The sequence below is a fragment of the Urocitellus parryii genome, chromosome 2, assembly GCF_045843805.1.
Source record: "Urocitellus parryii isolate mUroPar1 chromosome 2, mUroPar1.hap1, whole genome shotgun sequence".
Taxonomy (NCBI): domain Eukaryota; kingdom Metazoa; phylum Chordata; class Mammalia; order Rodentia; family Sciuridae; genus Urocitellus; species Urocitellus parryii.
The window spans coordinates 118403845-118431784 of NC_135532.1; the positions used below are offsets into that span (position 1 = coordinate 118403845).

The window sequence follows — 27940 nt, forward strand, 5'->3', positions numbered from 1 at the left end:
TTCCCCTGTAACCATCCCTGGATAGTAGGGATTGCTGCTCTTCATTAGGAAGTGAGAAGCTGTGAAATTTTCACAACAATAAGCATCCTGCTTGACCATAGCTCACACTGAGGTTTTACAAGGAGTATACTTTACCTTTCACCATAGAAGGTGTGAATGAAATTAGCCATGCATGACCCTTAAAGTTCTGTCCAGTCCTAGAGCTTCTACTGTGTGTGTGTGTGTGTGTCAGGGGTGGGGGTGGGGGTCCTGAAATTCAGTTGAGTTTTTTTACAATTCCAAAGTGAGATTTTGTTTTCCTTTAGGATGAGGGTGAAGAGCATCTACTTGCTGGTCCCCTTCACTGGGGTCCTCCTGGTGACTGCCCCCGAGAGCACAGCCTGTCCCCGCCGCTGCACCTGCTATGTGTCCACAGAGGTGCACTGCACATTTCGGTACTTGACCTCCATCCCAGAGAGCATTTCACCCAATGTGGAACGCATCAATTTAGGGTGAGTGACTTGTCCCCAGAGTCCCCATGGCTTTGGAAGATTAACCACAATTGTTTTAAACATTTTTTTGTATGAAATGATCTCATGAGAACCTTTGGTAAGTCTTGGGGACAATACTTTTTCCTGCTAGTCCTTTATGAGGAGAAAGTTCTAGAACCTGAACAGTCTCTTGGTAGGTTGGTAGGCTATGCTTGTGAAAAAGCTTCACTCTGGGCACATTTTTGCTGGAAAATAATAGAGCTGCTCTTAGCAATCAGCATTATGATATAGCGTAAGAGATGATGGGGCAATTAGAACTGTCCCATATGCAAGTGACATGGAAAGTCCGTGATGTCCTTTTGTAAGGCCTTTGAGATTTAAAAATGCCCCAGTTAGTATGTGCACAATTAATGTGAGCCATTACTATTTGTGGCTTATTTAAAATGCATGCCTAATTGAATCCACCACAGATGACTGTATTTTAAAGGTTCATGAGAAGGTGTGTGTGTGCACGTGTAGTGGGGGTTAAATCTCTTATGTGACATTAGTGAGCACATCCATTCATTGTGTGCCAAGCAGGATACAGTTATGGACAGCAAACCGTTCACCTGAAGAAGCTGTGGTTGAACAGTCTATGCTGTAGTGAGAATAGGAGAGCATGCAGCATGCCTTGGGAACAGCCAACATTAATTGTGCACTTACTGTGTGCTGACCAGGCTCAGCACTAAATTGGATCCTCATAACTCCCTTGTAGTGGACTCTGTTACAGCACTTTGTAGTGACACTGGAACACACAAGGTCTCCGGATTTTACCCAGGTCACACAAGTATTATTAGAAGCCAGAACTCATAATCACGCCCAACCAGAAGCTAAAACCTGAGCTCCAGAGCCCCAGATCCTTGACCACTACTGATTGAACGACCTACATCTACAAGTATAAAAGGGCAGGGTCGAGGGTCTTCTGCCCTGAAGTTATAGCAAGTCCATGAAGGTTTAAAGATGGGAGTGGATGTGGCATGTCCTGGAAACATACTGGGGGACTGTAGCAGAGATCACAGGACTGGGAAGGGAGAGCAAATCAGTGGCATCTACAGAACTTCAGTAACGTTCCAAGCATTTGACCCTCTCCCTAGAGCACAGGTAAAGCAAGAGCGTTCCGTGTGAGTGTGTTTTGCTGTGACCTTTCGCTGGCAGAGTCGGCTCATGCCTGGAGTGGCGTTCTGATTTCAGGTACAACAACTTGGTTAGATTGACGGCAATGGATTTTTCTGGCCTGAGCAAGTTGGAGCTGCTCTTGCTGCACAGCAATGGCATCCACACCATCGCTGATAGGACCTTCTCGGATCTGCAGGCGCTGCAGGTGACACGGGGCAAGGCGGGGAGGGTGGAGGGGTGCCCTTCCCCCAGGACCCCAAAGCAGACCTTCTGGAAGTTAGAGGCGGATGTCAAGGGAGCACGTGAAGAACTGATTTTTTTTTTTTTAAATGCCACCATATGTGGAAATTAGAATACTATGAAAATTCTCAGGGAAATTTTCTTATACCTCCAACTAACGCGGGTAAAAAAAGTACCCAGGGGGTCACTGAACCTTTAAAATTTTATCTTTCAAAGACTATTTGTAATCATGTTTCTCTGGGGATAGAATGTGGTACCTTTTCTATGAATCAGTGAACTATTGTCCAGCCTTACTTAATTTCTTGTGTATGTTCTGCCTTCTTTGAAAACCTTTTTGAAGTTCTATGGATTTCCAAGAGGGCAGAAAGCACCGTAAGAACTGTCACAAGGAAGTGAGAAACTAGAAGGCAAGAGAACTCCAGGGACACAAGCAAAGGAAGCCCAGGGTGCTGCTGGTGCGGAAGCCCTTGCAGCTGCTGCAAGAGGACCTGAACTCCCGAGAGGCTGACGCACACAGCAGACACTGTCCATTGAGAACAGGAGTGAAACTTTGGTTCAGGACAAGCACAGTCATTCTGAGTCCCTGAACTCCTCATAAGACAGTCAATGAAATGCAGATAGCAATGGTCTCACCCGGTGCAGCACACCAGCCCCAGGAGCAGCATGAACCTGGCAGGAGCACGCAGCCCATGCAGTCCTGGTGCCCAGGACCGGCTCTCATCCTCAAGAGCAGGAGGCTGTACCTCACCCGGGTTTTCAGGAAGTATTGAGGAACTCGGGATAACACTTGGGGCAAAGCTCATCTGTGTAGCCAATTTAACTTTTATTTATTAGGACACATGGCATTCCAGGACAGCGTGGTCAATAGTGATGACAGCTTAGGCTGAACCAGGAAAATACAATGGGGAAATCTTGTTTTCACCAGCCTCTTTTTTTGGGGGGTGGGGGCGAATGGGTTAAGTTTAGTTTATAATCAGATACGGAACTGGAGAAAACTCGAGCAAAATTGAAACATTCAAAATTGTTTTAATCTCAACTCAAAATCAATTAAAGTCATATTATCCAAAATAATAAAAAGTAGAAAATACCCCAGACTCCCTCCATTGATGAGTAGAGAAACAAAATGTGATACATGCATACAATGGAATACTAGTCAGTAATAAAAGGGAAAGAGAGGCTGAGGCGGGTGGGACAGGGGTGGGTCTTGAGCGGTTTGTGAGTGGAAGAAGCCAGACACATGAGACCACGTGTTGTGTGATTCCATTTATGTGAAATGTCTAGAATCAGCAAATCCATGGAAACAGAAAGTAGACTAGCAGCTGATTAGGCCTAAGAGGGGGGAAATAATTGTTAATACGAATTGGTTTTTATCTGGGGAGGATAAAAATTTTCTAAAATTTGAGAGTGGAGATGGTTGTATAAATCCATGAATGTACTAAAATCCAACGAATTGTACACTTTTAAAAGATGAATTCTCTGCCAGGCATAGTGGCTGTAATCCTGGTGACTTAGGAGGCTTCAGCAGGAGAATCTCAAGTTCAAGGCCAGTCTCAGGAACTTAGAGTCTCGTTAAGTTGCTTACATTCTCACTATCAAAATAAAACAGAAAAAGGCTGGGGAGATGTAGCTTAATGGTAAAGCACCCCTGGGTTAAATCCTCAGTAACCCCACCCCCCAAAAAAGTAAGTAAAAAATAAAAAGGTGAATTTTAGCATTTTATTTATTAGCATCTATGATGCTAATAATATCTCAAAGCTATTTAAAATGAAAAAAAAAATAGCTGGGCATGATGGCATACGCTTGTAATCCCAGTGGCTCTGTAGGCTGAGGCAGGAGGATTACAAATTCAAGAAGTAGCTTCAGCACCTTAGCGAGGCTCTAAGTAACTTAATGATACTCTGTCTCAAAATAATATTAAAAATGGCTGGGGATGTGGCTCAGTAGTTAAGTGCACTAGCTTAAATCCCTGGTACCAAAAATAAAATAAAATAAAATAAACTCAATTTATATTCTCTCATTTTCAAAAAATCTCAAATTTACTTTCTAAAAATCCTTTTTTATTATTGAAATTTCCAACCATATACAAAAGTAGAGGGAAGGGTGCATGGAACTCCTGTGAAGCATCACTCGGCCTCAATAGTTACCAACACGTAATGGATTCCATCTCACCTGTGCCCTACATGCTACATTCCATTGAGCTGTTCTTTTTTTTTTTCTTTTTCTCCCTTAGAGCTATTCTTAAACAGACTCATGTTTCTTTCATAAGTACTTCAATCTATATCTCAAGGAATCTTTCAAAAAATAATCATCATATCATTATTATGTCTTTCAATTTAGCAATGATTCCTTATGCATGTCCTAATTTTTCTGATATTTCCTTATTTAATTGGCAACTAATTTGTTTGAATTGGACTCCTAACCAGGTATGCATATGGCATTGGACTAATTACAACATATGCTTTTCCCCTTTTGTGAAAATTCTTTTAACAAAATAAATATGTTCATCTTTTTTGATTACAGGTCTTAAAAATGAGCTATAACAAAGTTCGAAAACTTGAGAAAGATACTTTCCATGGCCTCAGGAGCCTGACCCGGCTGCACATGGACCACAACAACATTGAGTTCATAAACCCCGAGGCTTTCTATGGGCTCAGTTCTCTCCGCCTGCTGCAGTTGGAAGGGAACCAGCTCACTAAGCTCCATCCAGATACCTTTGTGTCTCGGCGTTTCCTCCAGATGTTTAAGACATCCTTCCTCAAGTACCTGTACTTGTCTGACAACTTCCTGCCCTCCCTCCCTCGGGAGATGCTCTCCTACATGCCTGCCCTAGAGAGCCTCTATCTGCACGGGAACCCATGGGTCTGTGACTGCCATCTGAGGTGGTTGTCTGACTGGATGCAGGAGAAGCCAGGTATCTGCACAGTGGCTCATTTCCTAATTAAATAGAGGACCCAACTTGAAGGTGTCTGATCAGTACAAGAGTCCTAGGTCAGTTAGCTAAAGAGAAAGTAAAGCCCCAGTCATAACTTGGGAATGACAGTCTTGACACCTGGTTTCCACCTGTACTTGCCTGCAGTGGTGCAGTCAAGAGGCTGTGTCAGAGGTGGACGGTCCATGAAGCCCACCTTCTTTCCATCTGGCCCTCTAAGAACCATGCTGACCTCTGGCTGGAGAGTGCCTCCCAGCCCACGTGCCAAGTCCTCCTTCTGTGGTCCTCACCAATGCTTAGTTCCCAGCCCTCAGCCCCTTCCTCACCCCAGACACACAGACGCTTGTTGCCCTAATGACCCTGAACTACATTTGGTCAAACCACAGCTGTGTCATGGTCTCTGCTGCTTTTCCTGCCTGTCCCTTTGTTTCTGTTGGTGCTCCTAGCCAGCAAGTCTGGTTAGCACTCACTCCTCTGGGAAGTCGGGGTGCTCCAGCACCCACCCCATCCATATCATAAGAATCGTTCCATCCGCACTTCCATTCTTAAGAGGATTACATATTGTATTTGCTGGTATTGGGGCCTGTGGTGTTATCAGTGTCTGTTATCTAAGCTTAGCCCTTGCAACATGCATGGAATACAGTAGGTTCTCAGTAATCCTTGTTAAAGCACCTATCAATGACAGCCATGTTGATGGTGAACTCGCCACCCACCCACTAGGTACTTATGGTCTTGACGTCCCAGACACAAATGCATAGAGAGTGACGTTCTTGGGCCTTTGAGAGGAAACTTGTACCTGCGTGACAGTGATTTGATGACCGATTTGCCTGTCTTAGGAAGCACTGGACTTCTCAGATCTAAGTGCTGTGCCCAGTGCATGATGTGGGAGCTCCTGCGTGGAAATCCTAGCCTGCATCTTATATGAGGGAAACAGCTGCTCTTCTGGATTATTCCAGTGGCTGGCCATCTTAAACGGGCTCACCAGAGCAGTATTTAAAATACCAGGGAATGTGAGGTCTGACCTCAGTGTGGAGGTGGGCAAGGCTCTGTGATGTGGAAGGCTGCCTGGTGTCATGAGACCTTCAGTGAGCCACCCCACTGCTCGGGCACAGTGCTCTCCCCTCACATTAAGCCCACTCCTCCTCTGGGGCCTCTGCCTCAGGCAGTGGGGCACCCCCCAGCTCAGGATCCGAGTCTTCCTGGCCTCCTGTCTCATGCCCTGGTCTATGGACCCTCACTTCTTGCTCTTTACCCTGAGCATCGTCTGTCTCTCTCCATTCCTGTTTCTACAAAGTCGTTCCAGGACACGACATCTTATATTTTGGTCAATATTCTTTGGATAATAGGGGAAAAAATTTTTTTTTAATGATATTCAGAGTCTTACAAAGGATTGCTTATGGAACAGGTCATCCTTTTAGGACAAAGGTATTCTGTGACTATCTTGAACACTAAAACAGGGAGCTACTACTAATAAAAAATGAAGATGAACATATCCTTTTGTTTTCCTAGATAGAAAAATGATTCATCCCAACTAATATTTAATGAGTACCAAATATATACCAGGCACTTTCTAGGACTGGGAAATACCTCAGTGAATAAGATGGATGAAACCCTCAGGCCTGTGCGTAGGATGTCACAGCAGAGACATAGATGACATCTTTTTTAGAAATCATTTCAAAGGCAGAAACCATATAAACCTATTTAATATTCAAATTTCAAATTGTAGCAAAAATATTTCTTCAAAATGTTCATGTGTGAATTTATAAAGAGGTCACAACTGAAAGATAGTAATTCAATTGTGATTTTTCCTAGATGTAATAAAATGCAAAAAAGACAGAGGTCCCTCTGGTCTGCAGCTGTGTCCTGCTTGCATGAACCCCCAGAGTGTTAAGGGCAGGCCCTTTGCCTTGGTCCCAGCTGCCACTTTCCTGTGTGTGAAACCAACCATCAACCCGTCCCTGCAATCAAAGAGACCGATTGTTCCAGAAGACGGTGGTTCAGCCTCCATCTCTCCCGGAGACTTCCTGGCACCCCTCGGTTCCCTAACTCTGAATATGACAGACCAGTTTGGAAACAAAGCTAACGTGGCCTGCAGCATTCAGAAGCCCTCCAGGACATGGCCCAAGGCGTTCACTGAAGAAAACAACCACATCTTCCTCAATCTGTCACTTTCAACATTCCTGGTGTGCGACGTGGATCCCAGTGACATTCAGCCAGTGTGGCACATTCTGGCTTTGTACAGTGATACCCCTCTGACACTGGAAAGGAACCGCTTGCCCCCTGAAACACTGCAGCTGCGATACAAATACAGACAGGTGGCACCTAAGCCCGAAGACATCTTTACTAACGTGGAGGCCGACCTCAGAGCGGATCCCTCGTGGTTGATGCAGAACAGGATCTCTTTGCAGCTGAACAGAACTGAGACCACCCTGGGGACATTACAGATCCAGTTCGCAAGTGAGGCTCAAGTCACTTTACCAGCCACAGCGGGGGAGCCAGGGACACACAAGTGGACTATGATTTCAAGGAATAACGACACCAAGCTGGAGCACACCGTCCTGGTTGGTGGCACCATTGCTCTGGACTGCCCAGGCCAAGGGGAACCCAGCCCACACTTGGAGTGGCTTCTAGCCGATGGGAGCAAAGTGAGGGCCCCCTACGTTAGTGAGGATGGACGAATCCTGATAGACAAAGGTGGAAAGCTGGAACTCCAGATGGCCGATGGTTCTGACTCAGGCATGTACCACTGCGTAAGTACCAATTACGGTGACGCAGACGTCCTCAGCTACAGGATCACCGTGGTAGAGCCCCGAGTGGAGGCTCTTCCTGAACAGGGGGTTCGTCACACGGTCTTTGCTGATGACACACTCGATCTCCCATGCCATGCTACTGGGACCCCAGACGCCTCTGTTAGCTGGGTCCTTCCAGGAAGCTCTGTCCTCCATCAGTCCTCAGGAGGAAAGCAAATTCTTAACAACGGCACATTGAGAATCCCGCAGGTCACCCCAGAAGACCAAGGTCAGTATTGCTGTGTAGCAGCCAACCCGTCGGGGGTGGCTTTTCTGCTTTATCAAGTTTCAGTCAAAACGAAAGGTCAAAGGCCATCAGAGCAGGAGGGGGACGCAGATGGATCTAGACTTGGGGAGCCCAGTCCCAGCACTCGCCCTCGGGAGTCTGAAGTTGGTGGGCTCCCTCCGTCTGCTCCCTTGGGGGCTCAGGCCAGGAGACCAGTCTCCAGAGCAAGTAAGAATGACAGAGGGGGGTTCACCCCGCTGCTGCGGGGAGGGTCAGCACACAGAGGCCTGAGGGAGCATAGGAGGCACTTTCCCCCCTCTGCACGGAGGATTGACCCACGACACTGGGCAGCGCTTTTGGAGAGAGCCAAAAAGAATCCTGTGCCACAAAAACGGGAAAGCACTACAGCAGGGCCACCCACGCCAGGCTCCCGGCTCCTGAGCTCACCTGGCGAGGAAGAGGGCTCTTCGGGTGTGCTCCCCCCAGAAGAGGAGTCTGCGGGCCCCACAGCTCCCAGTGTTATGGCAAGGGTGGAGGCCGCTGGCCCTGGAGCAATGGCCCTGAGCCCTGTGGCCAACAGAGCCTCTGACACAGAAGCCTCCCCCATGGCGAGTCCGCCTGTGCAGCCTGAAAACCCTACAGGTTTCAAGCAGTCCACCACTTCTAAAACCACAGCCACACCCGAGGACCTAGATCCAAGTAGATCAAGCCAAATGCACGGTGCAGCCAGCCAAAATCCAGCCGCTGTCTCTCCACCGATGCCCAGAACGACTGAATTTCAGGAGTCTGAGCAGATGGGGAGGTACGAGCATCTCCAAAAGGCTCCTCCAACAACACAGAGGACTGTGACCAGAGATGCCCTCATCAAAACGCTTAGTAGCAATAACAGGGCTGATGTGATCTTAGAGTCAGTAAATACCATAAACGGCCACCAGACACCAGTGACGGGAGCCAGTGAACCCAGGAGCAATCACTTCTATTCTTACACTCTGCAAGGACTTAGCACCTCTAGGCTCCCTTCAGAGCCACACGTTACTGCTGATCCTTCATTTCAGGTTCCTAGAAGTAGCACTGCTGGCACCCCACTCCCCAGACGCTTTGGGCGGCGCAGGAAAATTTGGGGCAGAGGGCGAATTATTAGCCCATACAGGACTCCAGTTCTCCGACGGCATGGATCCGGCATGGTGGGGCCCACAGTCCGGGGCTCTGCTGAGGAAAGCACTACCACACCTTCAGCCTCAGAGCTCCCTGTGAGGTGCCTGTCCTGTTCTACCACAGAGGCACTGTCCTCTGCTACAACAGCATCATCTTCTCTAGGTCCTCCCCCCAGCACCCACTCCAACGCTGATGTTGCCACGGTCACAGCAGATCCACCCACAACTCTAGCCCAGAATCCTTCATTATCTGAGAACAAACCAGAGGTGGATATTGATAAAACATCACCCACAATAAAATATGTCAGTCCTGAAAGTAGCCACGGGGCCCCCACTGCAGCCACGACTCCTTCCCCCACCTCCATACCTCTGAATCAACCTCTCCTAGCAGATAATAGTTCCCTGAGTGTATCCACCACCAGCGAAGCCAGAGGACAGTCGGGGATTACACCACCTCTTCCAGGTCCTGTCACCAAGCCACCAGTGCCCATGGCTCTGCCCACTACAAGATTCTCAATAAGGAAAATCCCCTGGCATCAGATCTTTGTAAATAACTATAAACAAAAAGGGATATTAAAGAATCTGCGTACGTTTGGTTTACAGAAAAGTACAGCTACGATGCTTCCTAGGATATCTCCTGCTCTACCCACAAATCACATTCCTGGCTTCCCTCCTGCAACGTTCTCAGCAAGGCTGATGCAAATTCCACCTGTAACACTGGCTGCCACCCACCACAGCACCAGTGAAACCCCCAGATCTGGACACCACCCCACAGGGAGGGAGCTACTCTTCCCATCCTCCCACTCCCTGCTTCCCACTCCCACCCCCAGAGAATCAAGCACACTTGACTTCCAACCAGTACAAACAGCCACTCTGACAGGTGCCCCCGCTGCTCCCACATCTGTCATTATCTATAAGACCCAAGCAACAGGACCCAGGTCCTCAGAATATCCAGGAGAACAGGAGCCTCGGAGGAACAGGAATGACCCGAGCATCTCTCCAGGCCAGAGTGCTGGCCTGCCTCTCTCCGCCGCCGTGACACCTGTTCCAGCCGTAGCTGAAACTTCCCTTGAGCCTGGCGTCTCTGCTTTCACTCCCCCACCGCTGGAAGACACAGGTGGGATTTCAAGCACAACTGGTCTTCACTCAAGAACCCTTCCCCTGACAGGTGTACCTGAAGGGCCGACCCAAGAGACCACCCAGACTCTGAGGAGCACAATTGCTTCTGAAATGTTGGTGTCCAGCAAGTCGCCCCAAAGTACCGCAGCCAGGAAAACCAGTGTTGGACCCTCAACCAGGCCACCATTCCTGAGCAGCCGTGGTCCTCTAGTGCCAATTCCCACCTCCCTGCCCCCCACGCAAACTGCAGTTACTGACAGATTGGCAACTCCCGTCTTCAAGATGAGGACAGATACAGTGGTCACCTTGAACAAGTCCTTGAGGCATGATGCTGATCTACAGCAATTAGCAGCAGCGGTCACAGCACCTCCCCAGCAGCCAGATGTCAAACTTGTGACTGGAGCGGCCCACTTTACCAACCCCAGCTGGGGACGCCCTACTCTCACCCCGAGACCGAGACCGAGACCGAGACCGAGACCGATAACAATTAAGTCACAAGATTCCAAATGGACTCCCTTGTCCTGGCCAGAAAACCAGTTTGGGCCCAAGTCATACCCAGAAATTGCAGGCAAAGGTAAAAATCCAGTCCCAAGTGAGTTGCCCACTCTGAGCTTACCAGAGGCCACCTCTCAGACTTCAAACTGGGATGGACAGAAGACGGATAAGAAAGCTAGTCAAAAAATCACGACTTTCCAGCTCCTTCCCTCTGACTCTTTGTTGAGGAGTATGTTTGAAAAGCCCAGAATAGTTGGAGGAAACGCTGCCAGCTTCACGGTTCCTGCGCATTCAGATGCCTTTCTCCCCTGCACAGCCGTTGGGAACCCCCCGCCCACCGTCCACTGGATCAGAGTCTCATCAGGTATTGAGAACTGTCCCTCTGTGCTTGGTCACCTTTAATCATGAAACAGGGGAAAGATTGTGTTGTATTTCAGTTACACATTTCTTTAAAACACAGAAACCACAAAATCCTCATTTGACCTTTGCGTCATTCATTAGAAGGTTTTAAAATAATTAAGAATTATTTTTTAAATTAGTTGAAAGCAGAGCTCCCTCAAAAACACGATTTGAAAATGACTGAGTGGTCATTGTGTTCAACTATCTGGCTTTTAAAATATATGAATTTTTTAAAAATCAAGGAATAATTAGTAATCAGAAGACCTAGAGTTTAATTTAAAATGTATTTATTCTCAGTAGCTTAACAAAAAGATAGTTCTATATTTCCAATCTGAACTTTGAATTTCTTTCTTCTTATCAGGACTTGAATTGTCTAAGAGGAAAAAAAATAGCAGGTTCCAGGTACACCCCAATGGCACTCTGTCTATCCAGAGGGTCAGCATTCAGGACCGTGGACAGTACCTTTGCTCAGCGTCCAACCCATTTGGCACGGACCACCTTCATGTCACCTTGTCCGTGGTTTCCTATCCCCCCAGGATCCTGGAGAGACGCACTGAAGAGATCACGGTCTATTCTGGAAGCACCGTGGAGCTGACGTGCAGAGCAGAGGGTAGGCCCAGTCCTACGGTCTCCTGGATTCTTGCAAACCAGTCAGTGGTCTCCGAGTCATCCACAGGAAATAGTCAGGCCCTGGTGACCGCCGACGGAGCGCTGGTCATTCGCAAGCTGAGCATTTATGACCGTGGCTTTTACAAGTGTGTGGCCAGCAACTCCGCTGGCCAGGATTCACGGCTGGTTAGGGTACAAGTCATCGCGGCTCCCCCAGTCATTCTAGAGCAGAAGAGGCAAGTCCTCGTGGGGCGTCCGGGGGAGAGCTTGGAACTGCCCTGCACTGCAGAAGGGACTCCTCAGCCCCTCGTTCACTGGGTCCTCGCGGACGGCACTGAAGTAAAACCCCTGCAGGCCTCTAGTGCCAAGTGGTTCTTAGGTGCCAATGGGACTCTGCACATCAGCAACCTCGCCCCTTCTGACAGGGGCACTTATGAGTGCATTGCCACCAGCTCCACTGGCTCAGAGAGGAGGGTGGTGATGCTCAGAGTGGAGGGGCAGGAGACCAGCCCCAGAATAGAGGTCGCCTCCCCAAGGTGGACAGAGGTGAACCTGGGGGATGAACTTCTACTGAACTGCTCAGCTGCTGGGGAGCCCACACCCAAGATAATCTGGAGGCTTCCATCCAGGGCGGTGGTCGACCAGTGGCACAGGTAAAGCCGCGCAGTGGTTGCAGTGGTCTGCTGGTCTGTCTGGAGCTGTTGTAGCTTCTGAAGGGGAAGGGGTGACTCAGTGAAGCCAGCCACGGGTTCTGCACAGAGAGGGCTCTCCCTAAAGAAATGAAGTCCACCTGAGATCATTGGAATATAAAAACCCGTTTTCTTACATGCTGAAGTCTAAGGGCCAAATCCTGAGTTCACATAGTTAAATGCAGGATAAAAATTCTCATTTGCCTTCATAACTTGACAGTTGTAAAAGGGTAAGCATGTAAAGGTGCACAGTTTCTTTTTTATAAAGAGGAGAGAATTGTGAGGCAGCTGAGGTTCTAGAGGGACACGCGCATTATCACCCTCGTCAGAATCTCCTAGCAGACACTTGAAACCTGGATCACTATTTCATTTCTTCTTCCCTGAAATTGCAGAGCACTTTGTGAAAGTCCAAACTTTCAGACCTGCACAAGGTGCAATGTCTTAAGGACCTCTGCTCCCCCCATGTGGTCAGACACACACAGCTCAGTTACTCTAGGCATAGTAATACGCACTTTATAGCTGGCTTCTTGTATAAATTAAAACCTATTTTTGAAAAGGAATAATTAGAGCTTATGTGTTAATATTTGCCATTTGCAATTATCATAATTTTGTGCAATGATTTTCTATAATAGGCCAGAAAAAGATGGGGATGAGCATTTCATATAAATTTACATAAAATATTGTGTATTCATTAATAGAAAATATGTAGAAAAATCAGAAATAATAGAGATAAATTGACACTCAAGCATAGAAGTTGTGGTTTTTTCCTAGTATCAAAATGAGTTGATACTGAATATAATTAATGAATTTGTGATCTTTAATTCAAAGTAAATGTTAATTTTTAAGTTTTTCATGATCTTTAATTTAAAGCAATGTTAATTTTGAAGTTTTTCAAATAAGTCATCGAAATTACCTAAGTATTAAATTGAAATTAGTGTAGGTTTACAATTTTAAAATGCTGAGCAATGAAACGTGAACTTTAAGGACCACATGTTTGTATTTGTTATCTAGTACACATATACCCATTACTGTGTGTGTGTGTGTGTGTGTGTGTGTCCAATGTCTTATCAGTTTTTGCATTTAATTTCAAAATATCAGTCTTTTTTGCCTTCAAGTTATACTATTTCTCTAATGTTAAAAAACACTTCTGTTTATTAAAATTAATGCATTTAAAATAAATTCCACAGCACATGAGGATGTTTTGCATTTACACAGAGATTATTTGTTATTGATAATTTTGAAGGTAAGTTCAACTCTCCATGCAGAAGCTGATGTAGGAGGTGTTGAATGTGTCACATTTATGCTTTTGATGGAAATTACAGATCAAGTTCACCATGCAGGCTGTAAAGACAGAACCTGGCATTTGTGAAGTGTTCAGTCCATTTTTGAGAGTGGAAATCTCATATCTGAGTTATGAGAAAATGTAATGCAATATCTTAAAGGTAAGTCCAAAGGCAGTCTGGGAGTGTTCCAAAATGTATTACTAGCATCTCAGCATAAAGGCTGGTCAGGAGAGTGAAACAGCAGAGAAATCTGGAGGATGTTTACTTTTCGTTTGGGGAAAACATTTGTGGAACATGGGAATCTTCTTATCGTGGAAAAGGCAAGAGTATGTAAGATCGCAGATCCTATCCCGGGCCTACCAGAGGCCCTGCATTCTGTTTTTTTTTTTTTTTTAAATAATGAAATAGAGCTTTTTGCTAACTGGATACTTAGAGACTCTTTCACAAGTAATCTATGCAAAAAGTCCAGGTATCCTTTATTCAGATGCAGCAGATAGTTATCAGAAAGGAGGAGGGCACTTCTGTTGTATAACAGAACACACACCCCTTCCAAAGAACCCCTTCATCTTCCCACTTGTTAGGATGAACAGTTTGAGTTTAGATTCTAAAAATGGACACTTCCATCATAGCTATGATGAGACAAGCCCACCCTGCCATGCCCAAGTAAGTGAAGCTACTGGCCATGCAGCCTGGACATAGAGCCCTCTGCAGCTTGCTTTAGTGACCTCAGATGACACTGCTCAGTCTTCCTATGCTTCAGCTCAGACAGTGTTCTTCCCTCTGACAACTTGTTCCTTGTGACCTGGAGGCTTGGCACAAGTGCAGGGCAGGCTTCATCCAAAACTGCTGCTGTCAAACCTGCACTTTAAAAAAAAAAATCTCAACAAAAATAAACAGAAAGATCCCCGGGTGAGTCCTATGCACAGGTGATCTGAGAAGCACTTCCTGGGAAAGGCTGAGGGGCTCACATTAATTTTTAAAAATTATTTTGGTCATCCAATTTTTTTTTATTGAGACCTCACATTTGGGTATCTCTGTGGGGTGCATTATGGAAACTCAGTGAGTGCACACAAATAAGGGTCTTAAGCTTTGCATCTCTTCAAACACAAGTCATTTCTGTGTGTCAGGAGTTTGGCCCTTTTCTAGTCATTTTGAATCACTCTAGATTGTTTTGATCATGTGACCTTAAGGTACTTGAGGAAGCCAGAATTGCCTCCTGGTCTCTGTGTGCTGGGGCTGCCTGCACCTCTGCCTCCCGTCCTCCCCAGTCTCTAGCAACCGCTGTTCTCCTTTTTCCTACTAAGTTGACCTCTGAGTTTCCACAGATGAGTGAAAACATGTGGTCTATGTCTTTCCATGTCTGGTTTATTTCACTTAATAAATGACCTCCAGTTCCATTAGTGCTGCTGTAAATGTAAGACTTTTTGTGACTCATGTTCCACTGTGAATGTTCATCCCCATTTTCTTGATCTGCCTGTCCACTGATGGGTATCTGGATGATTTCACATTGTACTATTTTGAAGAGTGCTTCAGGAAACACGGGAATGCAGGCATCCTTTTGTGTAATGATTTCATCTCCTGTGGACATGTACCCAATGGAGTGATAGCAAGACAATGGTAGTTCTCGCCTCAGGCATTTTAGGGATTTCCACACTCTTCTCCCTAATGGCTGTCCAATTTTGCATTTCCACCAACAGTATTTAAGAGTTCCCCTTTTCCACCCCGCCCCCCTTCAGCATTTTTTTTTTTTAGGGTAGCCATTCTCATTAAGGTGTAAGACCACAGCTTGTTGTGGTTTTGATTTCTATTTCCTTGATGGCTAAACTCCTGGGCATTTTTCATACATTTGGCCATTTTCTGTCTTCCTTTGAGAAGAGTCCATTCAGGTCATTAGCCCATTTTCAATTGAATTTTTGTTTTGTTTTAGTTTAGCAATCCCTTGTTTGATGAATAGTTGGAACAGATTTCTCCTTGTTCTGTAGGTTGTCTATTGAAACTGGTTATTTCCTTTAGAGAAGTTTTGGGGTTTGATGTCATCTCATTTGTTTATTTTTCAACTTTTGTTGCTTATAGCTTTTGAGTTCAACAAAAACAAAGTCCTGCCTACAGCAAAGTCTTGAAGCATTTCCCCAATGTTTTCCTGCAGTAATTCCCTAGTTTCAGGTTTACCATTTAGATCTTTGATTCATTTTGAATTGATTTTTGTGTATGATAAAAGGAAGAAATCCAGTTTCGTCTTTCTGTATATGTATATTCAATTTTGAAAGCACCTTGTATTGAAGAGACTGTCTTTTCTCCACTGTATGTTCTTGTTAGAAATCAGCTGGCAGCATAAATGTATTAATTTCCATGTTCTCAATTCTGTTCCATTGGGTTTTGTGTCTATTTTTATGCCACTTCTATGCTATTTTGGATACTAAATCTATTAGTCAGTTTTTGTTTCTGTGACCAAATACCTGATATAAACAACTTGGAAGAAAGATTTCTTTTGGCTCAGTTTCCATTCTCGGTCCATGGTTCAGCTGATTCCTTTGTGTTGGGCCAGATGTGATGCAGCGCATCATGGTGGAAGGGTGTGATGAAAGAAAGCTGTTCAGCTCGGGGCATTCAGGAAGCTGAGAGAGAGAAAGTGAGTGCAGAAAGGGAAAAATCCTTCCAGATCATGTCTGCAGTGACCTACTTCTGCCAACAAGACCTATCTGCATACAGCGTCCACTGCCTCACAGGAGTCCATTCTACTATCAACCAGTTTATCCGTGAGGAGGTCATAGCCCTCGTGTATTGTGACCAAAATACCCAAAAAGATCAACTTCAAGAGGGAAAGTTTATTTGGGGCTCAGGGTTTCAGAGTTTCTCAGTCCATGATCAGCCACCTCTATGGCTTTGGGCCAAGGTAAGTCAGCATAACATGACAGAAGGTGGTGGCAGGGGAGAGCTTCTCAACTCATAGTGACTGGGAGGCAGAGAAAGAAAGGGAAGGGGTCACAGGAAAGCTGAACTCTCCCAGGGCATGCCCTCAGTGACCTATGATGTTCTCCTGCACCTCAGGTCCAAAGTGATAGAGTTGGTCAATCATGGACTGAACCTCTGAAACTATAGGCTTTCTCTTCTAAGTCATTCTGGTCAGATATTTTTGCCAAAGCAATGAGAAGTTGAATAACTGAAATTGGTACCAAGAAATAGGGCTGTTGCTGTTACTAGCTGGACCCTGTGGTTCAGAAGCCTTTGGAATGGGTTTGCAGAAAGAGTTTGGAAAGGTTTGGAGATGCAGGCAAGAGAACTCTTAGAATGCTGTATATGTAAAGCATAATGCATAACTCTGGTGGGAGCTTAGAAAACCAGAGTATAGATAGGAGCATGGACAATAAAGACTGTGCTCATGAGGTTTCAGAGGTAAATGGGGATTCTGTTTGGAATTGAACTAGAAGCCATTCACATTACATGCTGGCAACTTGTCTACATTTTCCCCATTCCCTGAGACTTGGTGTGAGGCAAAATTTAAAGGTGATAGACTTATTGGCAGAAGAAATTTTGAAGCAGCACAGCATTCATGCAGTGGCATAGATATTGGAAGAAACTTTTAGCCAAGTTTACTGTGAGAATCGGGAGCAGAAGGCAGAGCAGAAGGATTTTGAAAACTTGCAGTTTCACCAGAAAATTGAGTATAAAACTGCATTAGAGATCCCCAAGATTAAGAAATGCCAGTAATGCAGGTAACCTGCTAAGGAAAGCTGCTGGCTCTGGAGAGAGGCATGATGAGCAGCCATAACAGCTGCAACGGGCAAGACCAAAGGAGCAGGGCTTCCTAAGCCCCTTGGAAATCACATCTCACTGCCATGTGCTACAGAGACTAATGTGCAACTCTAGGACTTTTTGCCTAGCTGGGTTTTGGTCTTGCTCTGGTCATATCCCTTCTTTCTATGCTCCTCTTCCTCCCTTTTGGAATGGGAATGTTTACTTTGTGCCAATGTATATTGGATATGTGTAATTGATTCAGTTTTTACAGAGGCTTACAACCAAGAGTTTTTGTTTTGTTTTGTTTTGTTTTTATTGATTGTTCAAAACATTACAGAGCTCATGATATATCATCTTTCATACATTTGACTCAATTGGGTTTTGAACTCCCATTTTTACCCCAAATACAGATTGCAGAATCACATCTGTTGCATACTCACATTTTTACATAATGGCATATTAGTGACTGTTGTATTCTGCTACCTTTCCTATCCCCTACTATCCCCCCTCCCCTCCCCTCCCCTCCCATCTTCCCTCTCAGAGCAGATTATGCTAAGTGAAGCTAGCCAAGCCCTAAAAAACAAATGCCAAATGTCTTCTTTGATATAAAGAGAGCCACTAAGAACAGAACAGGAAGGAAGAGCATGAGGAAAAGACTAACAGTGAACAAAGACGAATGGGGGGAGAGAAAGGGAGAGAGAAGGGAAAGCATATGGAAATGGTAGGAGAAATGGTAGGAGACCTTCAATGATACACAAAATTATAAGAGGTTATGAGGGGCAAGGGGGAGGGGGAAAAAAGGGAGAGAATTGAACAACCAAGAGTTTTAAGTCTGAAAGGAGACTTTGGATTGAACTTTGGGCAATGCTAGAGCTGTTGAGACTAAAGGGACTTTTGGAGATGGACATGTGCTTTTGGGGGCCAGAAGTGAAATGTTATGGTTTGTATATGCAGTGTCCCCTCAAAGCTTCTGTATTAATATAGGAAGTGATTATATTATGAAAGTTATAACCTAATCAGTCCACCCAGTTTGAATGGACTAACTGGGTGGTAACTGTAGGCATGAGGGGCATGACTGGAGAAAGTGGGCACTGGGTATGTGCCCTGGAAGGATTCATCTTCCCTGCAGTCCCTTGCACTCTTTCTTCTCTGCTTCTTGGCCACCATGAGGTGAAAAGCTTTTTCCCACCATTCCCTTTTACTATGGTGTGCTGTGAACTGTTGAAACTGTGAGCCTAAAGAAACTTTTCCTTCTCTAAGTTGTTCTTGTTAGATATTTTGGTCACAGTGATAAATTACTCCCCATATCCCCACCTCTAAACATTGCAGTCTTGGTGAACAGCCTTCAACACATGAGCCTTTGATATCCAAACCATGGACATGATACTTGATATCTAAACCATAACAATATGTTTGTAATAAGTTTTGAAGTCGGGTATTGTTATGCCTCTGGCTTTTTTTTTTTAAATAATGTCTGGTTTGTAATTTTCCCCCCTTCCTCGGGATCATTTTAGCTATTCTTGATCCTTTATGGTTACAGATTCCATGTAAATTTTAGGAAAGTTTTTTTTTTTCAATGTTGGGGATTGAACCTAATATTTCACACATGCTAGGCAAGTGCTATACCACTAAGCTACATCCACAGCCCCTAGGAGGTTTTCTTGTGTGTGAAGTCTTCGTCATTTTGATAGATTATATTGACTCCATCATCCCTTTGCTTATATTGACTGTATATATCTTTTGGGGTAATACGGTCATTTTAGCAATATTAATTTTTCCATTCCATGAACATGAGCTGTCTTATCATTTATGTCCTTTATAATTTCTCTTATCATTCGTGTCTGATAACTTTAAACAAGGAAGCAAAAGCTCTCTATAATGAAAGTTATTTATAAATATTTTTGTAGCTATTATGAATGGGATTGCTTTGATTGTTCTTATCAGCAAGTTCATTATGGTATTTAAAAATTCTGTTTTTTATGTTGATTTTGTATCCTATAAATTCACCATCAATTCTAACAGCTTTGGAGTATTTAGGTTTTTTACGTATGTCATCTATAAATGTAGATAAATTTTCTTTCTAATATGGATGCCCTTTATCTTTCCCTTGCCTAATTGCTCTTGCTAAAAGTGGCGAAAGTGAACATCCTTGCCTTGCTCCAGATCTTAGAGGGAATGCTTTCACTTTTTTCCCATTCAGTATGATATTGACTGTTGTTTTTCACACAGTGCTTTTAGTATTTTTGGTTATATTTCTTCTATACTTAATTTGTTGAGTGTTTATGATGAAGGAATCTTAAATTTTGTCAAATGCTACATCTACATCTATTGAAATGATAGGGTTTTTGGCCTTCATTTTATTTGATGTGTTGTACGATGTGTTGATTTGCACTATGTTGATCATCCTTGTATCCCTGGAATGAATCCCATTTAATCATAGTATGCTATCAAGATTTCTTATGTGCTGTTGAATTTGGTTTGCAGATATTTGAGAATTTTTGCATCTATATTCATCAGAGATAAGATATAATTTTATTTTTTAAATATTTTTATCTGATTTAAGTATAAGATAATGGTAGCCTTGTAAAATTAATTATATTTCATTTTTTAAATTATTGTTGAAGAAGAATTGGCATTAGTTGTTTAAATGTTTGGTATAATTCAGAGTAAAACCATCAGGTTCTGGATTTTTTTTTTTATGGGAGTCTTAATTCTAACTCATTGCTCATTATTCTGTTCATATTTTCTATTTTTTCTTGATTCAGTTTTGGTAGACTGTATGTGTGGGGAATTTATCCATCTCTTCTAGATTTTCCATTTTTTAACATATAATTATTCATAGTAGTTTCTGTTAGTTCTATTTCTGTAGTGTTATCAATTGTAAATCTTTTTTTTCATCATTATTTAGGTCTTCTCTTTTTCTTAATTAGTTTACCTAAAATTATGTCAATTTTATCCATCCTTTCAATAAACTACCTCTTTGTTTCATTGATCTTTTGTACTTTTTATTTATTTATGCTTCAATCTGATTTCTTTCCTTTAACTAAATTAGAGTTTAATTTGTTCTTTTCTAAGTCCTTAAGGTGAATTCTTAGGTTGAGATCTTTCTCTCTTTGATGTCTGTACCTGTTAATATCAGTGTTCCTCTTTGGTATTGATTTTGCTGTCAGATTTTGATGTGTGGCCATCTTCATTTGTTTCTAGAACATTTTAAATTTATTTTTAATTTCTTTAACTTCTCAGTCATTTCGGAGTATTTTCTTCAACTTCCATATATTTTTGTATTATCCATTCTTACTGTTATTAATTTGCAGTTTGTGATCTGAGAATGCACATGATATTATTTTAATTAAAAAAATTAAGACTAGATTTGTGGCCTCACATATATTCTATCCTGGAGAATGTTCTATGTGCTGATAAGAATATATACTCTGTTGCTGTTAGATGAAATGGTCAGGCCCATTTGATCCAGAGTATGATACCAACCAGATTTTGTTGGATTGCTGTCTGAATGATCTTTCTGTTGAGGAAAGAGGGGTGCTGAAATCCCCAGCCATTATTGTACTGGAGTTGATTTCTCCCTTTAGATCTAGATATTTGCTCTATATATTTGAGTAATCCAGTGGTGGGTGCCTATGTATCTACAATTGCTATATCTTCTTGGTGAATTGATCTGTTTCTTCAATATGTTGTGACAGATCTTCTCTCTTTAGTTTGATTAGAAGTCTGACTTATCTCTTTTGTATGGCTGCTCCTGTACATTTTTGGCTTCCATTGTCATGGTATCTTTTTCCAACCCGTTACTTTTACTCTGTGCATATCTGTGCCAAAGGAAGTGGATTTCTTACAGGCAACAAACACTTGGATATTTTTATGTTTTCAAATCCATTCAACTTCTTTGCTTTTTAGTGAATTTAACCCACTTACATTCAAGATAGGTATAAATTTCCTCCTGCTGTTTATAAATTGTGTTCTGCTTTTTTTGTATATTTTTTGTTCTTTTCGTGATTTGATAGAAAACTTATAATTCATAGGAAAGTTTTTTGTGTACCTTTTGTTGTTGTTGTTATATTCCTTGTTTTCATGACAGTTGGTGTCCTTTTCTTTCCTGTGTGGGACTCCTTTAAGCATTTCGTGTAGGGCTTGTCTAGTGGTGAATTCATTCAATTTCTGCTTTCTGCTTATCTGGGAAAGATTTTATTTCTCCTTTTTTGAAGAATAATTTTTCTGTATGTAGTATTCTTGATTGGAAGGTTTTTAAGGCTTTTTTTCCTTCTTTAGTATTTTGAATATATCATCCCACTCTCTTCTTGCCTCTTAAGTTTCTTCTGAGAAACCTGCTGTAAGTTTAAGGGCATGCCTTTTGTGTGACTTGATGCTTTTCTCTTGCTCTTTCAAGTTTTCTGTCTGGTCTTTTGACACTCCAGTGATGATAGTCTTGGTGAAGCTCTGTTTTGGTTGGATCTAGTTGGAATCCTTTGAGCTTCTTGTATATGGATGTCCATATCTCTTTGAAGATTTGGCAAGGTTTTCTCTATTGTTCTATGACTAGGTTTTCAATGCTTTTACTTTTCGTCACCTTCTGGAATTTCCATAGTGCAAATATTTGTTCAGTTAATGGTGTTCCATATGTCTTGTAGACTTTTTTCATTTTTTAAAATTCTTTATTTATTTGACTGGATTAATTCAAAATTAACTGCCCTCAGGTTTAGAAACTCTTAATCTAGTCTGTTGTAAAAGCTCTCTGTTGTATTTTTGAAAATTTCATTGAAGTTTTTATCACCAAGATTTCTGATAGTTTTTTTTTTCTGATTTCCATCTCTTTGGTGGAATTTATTCATATCCTGAATCTTCATAAAATGTTTTTTTCTCTTGTTGCCTTGGTTCATTTCTTTGTGTTGTCTACCTGGACTCTCTTGCATCTAAGTTTCTTCAGGATCATTATTTTTCATTGTTCCCCAGACACTTCATCGTTTTCCTTCTTACTGGGATCTCTGTCTTGAGCACTAATGTCTCTGTTGGAGGTGTCCTGTTTTTGTGTGCCTCTGTTAATGCCTGTGTTTACCTTTTCCAATTCTATGAAATAAGAGAGAGGGGAGAAAGAGAGAGAGAGAGAGAATTTTTTTTTTAATATTTATTTTTCAGTTCTCGGCGGACACAACATCTTTGTTGGTATGTGGTGCTGAGGATCGAACCCGGGCCGCACGCATGCCAGGCGAGCGCGCTACCGCTTGAGCCACATCCCCAGCCCGTAGGGAAACATTTAGATGGGACATAGAATGTCAGTTGGGTAGGTTCTCTGGTTTAGCCACAGGGGAAGGTGTAGTCTCTGGGTGATGTGTTTATCCTTGATGGCAGCATCTGAGTGTCTCAGCTGCCTGGACTGCAGCAGTTCAGGAAAGCAGTTATCATGACTCTACAGTGGTGCCGTCCTCAGCCTCCAGATTCAGAGGATGCTGAGGGACCTGTCTTCAGCCCTGTGAAGTACACCCAGCCATGGTTTCCGGCAGCACCAGGAATCTGGTCACCAGCCCCTAAGGCAAGATGGCATCTAGCAGTGACTGGTGCAACAGCATGGGCTTGGGCGCTGGGATTCGGGCCCAAAGTGGGCTCCTTCTTCAGAGCAGAGCAGTCTCTCAGACCAGCCAGGTCCCTGAGGTGCACCTAAACCTACCAGGACCTACAGTGCAGCCTCCTTTAGTTAGGACAGCGAGTCACAGGCTTCCAGTGGGCAGCTGGGCAGCCAGGTTGGAGCTACAGTCTGCATAGTTCTTTTCTCTGGGCTGCCTTTTCAGTTCAGGGCTCCTTGGGGTTCGTGTCACATCCTTTTTGATGATCAGAATTTTCTCAGTTCTCTCTTGGGTCTTTCTCAGTTCTTGGCCTTGGATCTTCTTTACGGCAAAGTGGCTGCTGGGCACTCCTATTCAGATTCTCAACTGTGCGCTTTCTGCATTAATCCTTAATAAGAATTTTAATTAACTCAGGGAAAACTTATAAATCCTCTCAAAAACACCAGTGTAAAAAAAGAAACCGCTACATGTCACGTGTAGCTCTTCTTGTATCCTACAGCCCCCACTTGTCAGATTTAAGGTGATACCTGCCCCCCAAATCAGTGGTTCTCAAGAGGGCAGTGTCCTTACCAGGAGCTTGGGAATTGCCTTGAGAACTTTTGAATCAGAAACGCTGGTGGTTTTAACAAGCAATCTGTATTCATAAAAGCCCTTCAGATGATTTTAGTGCAAACTAAGATTCAAGGCTGCTTCTCAAACTCAATTGTTCATTGGCTTTGTGCATCTTTTTCTTAATCTATTGCAATGAAAATTGAAATCAGTTCTAGCTTACTGCTGTCTCAATTCTTTGCTAAAAGCAGGACAGGTACAATTTATTACAATCTAGTGGTGTTTTTCTTGGATTTTAAGTCCTTCCATGTGCCAGTCGCCTCTCAAGTCCCATTTCAGTCAGATCTTCTTGCGAGGGTGGTAAAGGAAGGTTGCCTTCTCTCTTGCTCCATTTCCCATTGTGGTAAGTAGGTTTGCATGGGCCCTGTGAAACCCAGAAGTAGATACAGTATCTACTCCACAGGGTCCTGGATCCCTAGCCCCATCTGCTGCATCACAAATTTGGCCCCACACAATTCTGCCATAGGTGGAGAGGGAAAAGCACTGAGAACCAATCTCTAGGGCAGGGGTTCTGAGCCTTTGCTGCACGTGACATCGTCTGGTAGACTTTCAGGTCCTGATGCCTAAGCCGCAGCCACACCAATCCAGTCAGCCATTCTGAAGACACTACCCAGGCATAAGAAAACTGCACAAGAGGTCTTAATGTGTGGCCAAGTTAGACAGCCAATGCTTTTGGAAAGAATTAGGACTGTTTCCACAGCAGGTGGCAGTGCTGCATAGTGGAACACACAGGGCTTCTCGGAGGAGGTCAAAGGCAAGCTGTCAAACCTGTCAGTCTTGCAGGTGCGCAGTGACAGTGGGGGAATCTTGAAACAGTGTAGATGTCCGTACTTTTTTTTCTCTTTTATTAACACGCTCAGTACAGTGATCGTGCCTTGGTTCATATGCCAGGAAGATCCCCCCCACGCTTGAATGACCAAATGAACACCGGCACCTCTTATAACACTCCACACACAGAACTCCCCAAACCTCATGTTTACCGCCAAATTATAAATGACTGGAGGCTGTTGGACTTGGAAAGTAGCTATGCGATGAAAACAAGTTCTTCCTTTTTTTTTTTTTTCCAGATTTATCTACTTACTTAGCCCATGTTGCCCCCAAATAAGAAAAACATACACGATTGTCCCCTATGAGTGTCCATGACTGCAATCAAGGAGACAGTCAAGGACACAATCAAGATCTCAATCTGCACCAACTGAATTTCTGAAAAGATTTCATTTTTTCAGGAAAGGTCTGCCATCCTGTGGTGAAGTGTGGAAACGCAGGCTGCATCCTGCCTGTGGCCTTGGAGAACTGGCCTGTATACCCACCTTGGCCTGCTCTTTATAACAGAGGGGAACTTCTTCTCTAACAAGCAATCCAGCAATTGCTTCGCTACTAATACACTTTAAAAAACATCTCCAGGCAATAATATAACAAATTTGTATGAGTTTTTTTTTAATTTACTAATTTATACAGCACAAAACAACTTTTGTGCACCCATTAGTTTGATGTGGAAAATAGTGAGGGAACATGATGTATAGAAAATCCTATTTCTAGCATTCTTCTCACCATTAAAATGTTTTTTTAAAAAAAACACCACTAAATTGTAATAAATTCTACCTGTCCCACTTTCAGCAAAGAATTTAGACGTGAGCTAGGATTTTGTTAAAATTTTCACTGCAACAGATTAAGAAAAAGGTGACAAAGCCAATCCTGTGTATCACACATACACAAAAGGTACCTGCAGCGAGAGGTATGCAGATGAGCTCAGTTGTGGTAGCAGTTTGTGTTGTGTATGGAAATGTCACGTCGGACGCTGGACCGTTTTTGTCCTTGTGTCATGGAGGCTCAGGGAGGAGCTAACCCTCACGAGCCATTCTACTTCAGGTGGTACCCCAGAGATGTGAACAATTTTTATGTCAATTTCTAAAAAGTCTTAAAAAAAAAAAAACCCTTCTCCCACTGCTAACCACTGTGCACTCAGATAGTCTTTGTTCTCTTAGGATGGGCAGCCGACTCCACGTCTACCCAAATGGGTCCCTGTTTATTGGATCTGTGACAGAAAAAGACGGTGGTGACTATTTGTGCGTGGCCAGGAACGGCGCGGGGGATGACCTGACCCTGATGCACGTCAGCCTGAGGCTGAAGCCCGCCAAGATCCACCACAAGCCACACTTTAGAAAGCAAGTGCTCCAGGGGCGGGACTTCCAGGTGGATTGCAAGGCCTCCGGCTCCCCGGAGCCCGAGATCTCCTGGAGTCTGCCAAACGGACGAAAGATCAACCAGGCTGTGCCAGCCCGGGACAGCGGCCACAGGGCCCGCAGGTACACCCTTTTTGACAACGGGACCTTGTACTTCCACAAAGTCGGGATCACTGAGGAAGGAGACTACACGTGCCATGCCCAGAACACCCTGGGGAAGGACGAAATGAGGGTCCACCTCACCGTGCTCACAGCCGCCCCTCGCATAAGGCGGGGGTACCAGACCGATGTGAGGCTCCAAGCTGGGGACACGGCTGTCCTCAACTGTGAGGTGGTGGGAGAGCCTAAGCCAGGAACGTTCTGGCTGCTGCCATCTGGCGACACGATTTCCTCCTCCAGTGGTAGGTACACGGTTCACGCGAATGGGTCTCTGTCCGTCAGCAAGGTGAGGCCGCTGGATTCTGGAGAGTATGTGTGTGTGGCCCAGAACCCCAGTGGGCATGACACCGAGACGTACACAGTGGCCGTCGACTGGAGGCCCCCAATGATCAACGGCATCTATGCCAACAAGACGGTTATAAAAACCACGGCCGTGAGGCATTCCAAAAAACACCTGCACTGCAGAGCCGAAGGGACGCCACCGCCCCAGGTCACGTGGGTCATGCCGGACAGCATCGTCCTCACAGCCCCGTACTATGGCAGCAGAGTCACAGTCCATGCCAACGGAACCCTGGAAATCCGGAACGTGAGGCTTTCTGACTCTGCCGAGTTCATCTGTGTGGCTCGGAACGAAGGGGGAGAGAGCAAGCTGGTGGTGCAGTTGGAGGTCCTGGAGATGCTCAGGAGACCCACTTTCAGAAACCCCTTGAATGAAAAAGTGGTTGCCCAGCTGGGACAGCCCACAGCCCTGAACTGCTCTGTGGATGGCAACCCGCCTCCTGAAATAATCTGGATTCTCCCCAATGGCACCCAGTTTTCTAACGGACCACACCTCTCTCCATATCTGGTAGCAAGCAATGGCTCCCTCCTCATTCATAAGACAACTCGGAAAGAGGCAGGAAGATATCGGTGTGCAGCTAGGAACCAAGTGGGCTACATTGAGAAACTGATCATACTGGAGATTGGGCAGAAGCCCGTTATTGTGACGTACGCACTAGGGACTGTAAGGGGCCTCGGTGGGGAATCTCTATGGCTGCATTGTGTGTCTGATGGAATCCCAAAGCCACACATCAAATGGACCACGCCAGGTGGTTCTGTGCTAGACAGGCCTCAAAGTAATGGCAAGTACACCCTGCATGAAAATGGCACCTTGGTCATCAAGGAAGCAACGGCCCATGACCGGGGGAAGTATGTTTGTCAGGCACAAAACAGCGTTGGCCAGGCACTGATCACTCTTCCAGTGAGGATTGTGGCCTACCCACCCCGAATCACAAACCGCCCTCCCAGGAGTATCCTCACAAGGACAGGAGTGGCCTTTCAGCTCCACTGTGTGGCTCTGGGAGTCCCCAAGCCGGAAGTCACCTGGGAAATGCCTGTCCACTCCTGGCACTCAAGGGCAAGAGAAGGGAGGAGCCAGGGGGGCGAGCAGCTTCACCTGCAAGGCACCCTAGTCCTTCCGAATCCCCAGACCTGGAACTCAGGGCTGTACAGGTGCACAGCCAGGAACGCCCTCGGTAGTGACTCTGCAGCAACTTACATTCAAGTCATCTGACATGAAACGAAAGCAGCACTGAACAAAGTCAACATCTGGACAGAATTTATTTTTTGGAAGAAGTTTAATCAAAGGCAGCCATAGGCATGTAAATGAACTTGGATACATTTACAATATTAAATTTACAATGGACATGCAAAAAAAGACTTAAGTGCAGTATGAACTGATACTGATTTCTTGAATGGATCTCAACACAAACTTTTAACTTAAGGCACTTTTATTTTGCCAACAAATAACAAACATTAAGAGGAAATGGTCCACTATAAAATAACAAATGGCTAATGCACCTGAATTTTTCAGTAAAGGATGAACTGATTTTCTTTCAACTACCAGTTGCCTAGTGTCACCTTCTATCAGTGTTACAAGTATGGCACTGGGGACAGTCAGTGGGGCAGATTAAATCTGCAGTCCTTATGCAAACTCACCATCTTGATGTATATAGAGTTTGTCATTGGTTTATGAATATTTTGCTAAACCTACAGAAAACAAGCACTGAACTGTTTTGATGACAAATTATCATTTGTTCACAATGACAATTTTCGTTGATGGGGAATACAAAAACGTTTTAATAACTG

General features: G+C 44.2%; 1 protein-coding gene across 1 annotated transcript; it reads left to right on the plus strand.

Annotated features, from left to right (window-relative positions):
- The first annotated feature begins 306 nt into the window (after positions 1-306).
- Positions 307-27365, plus strand: Igsf10 (immunoglobulin superfamily member 10). Its single transcript, XM_026408151.2, has 6 exons — positions 307-491; positions 1701-1830; positions 4386-4776; positions 6607-10941; positions 11338-12238; positions 25457-27365. Exons 1-6 carry the CDS (start codon positions 307-309, stop codon positions 27363-27365), a joined length of 7851 nt encoding a protein of 2616 aa, XP_026263936.2.
- Positions 27366-27940: the final 575 nt, after the last annotated feature.

Excerpts from the sequence above, each read along its gene's own strand:
- Igsf10 (XM_026408151.2), top strand. The coding sequence starts at position 307 with ATGAGGGTGAAGAGCATCTACTTGCTGGTCCCCTTCACTGGGGTCCTC. Across the intron at positions 1,831-4,385 it reads CGGATCTGCAGGCGCTGCAG|GTCTTAAAAATGAGCTATAA; the intron begins GTGACACGGGGC and ends TTTTGATTACAG. Across the intron at positions 4,777-6,606 it reads CTGGATGCAGGAGAAGCCAG|ATGTAATAAAATGCAAAAAA; the intron begins GTATCTGCACAG and ends GATTTTTCCTAG.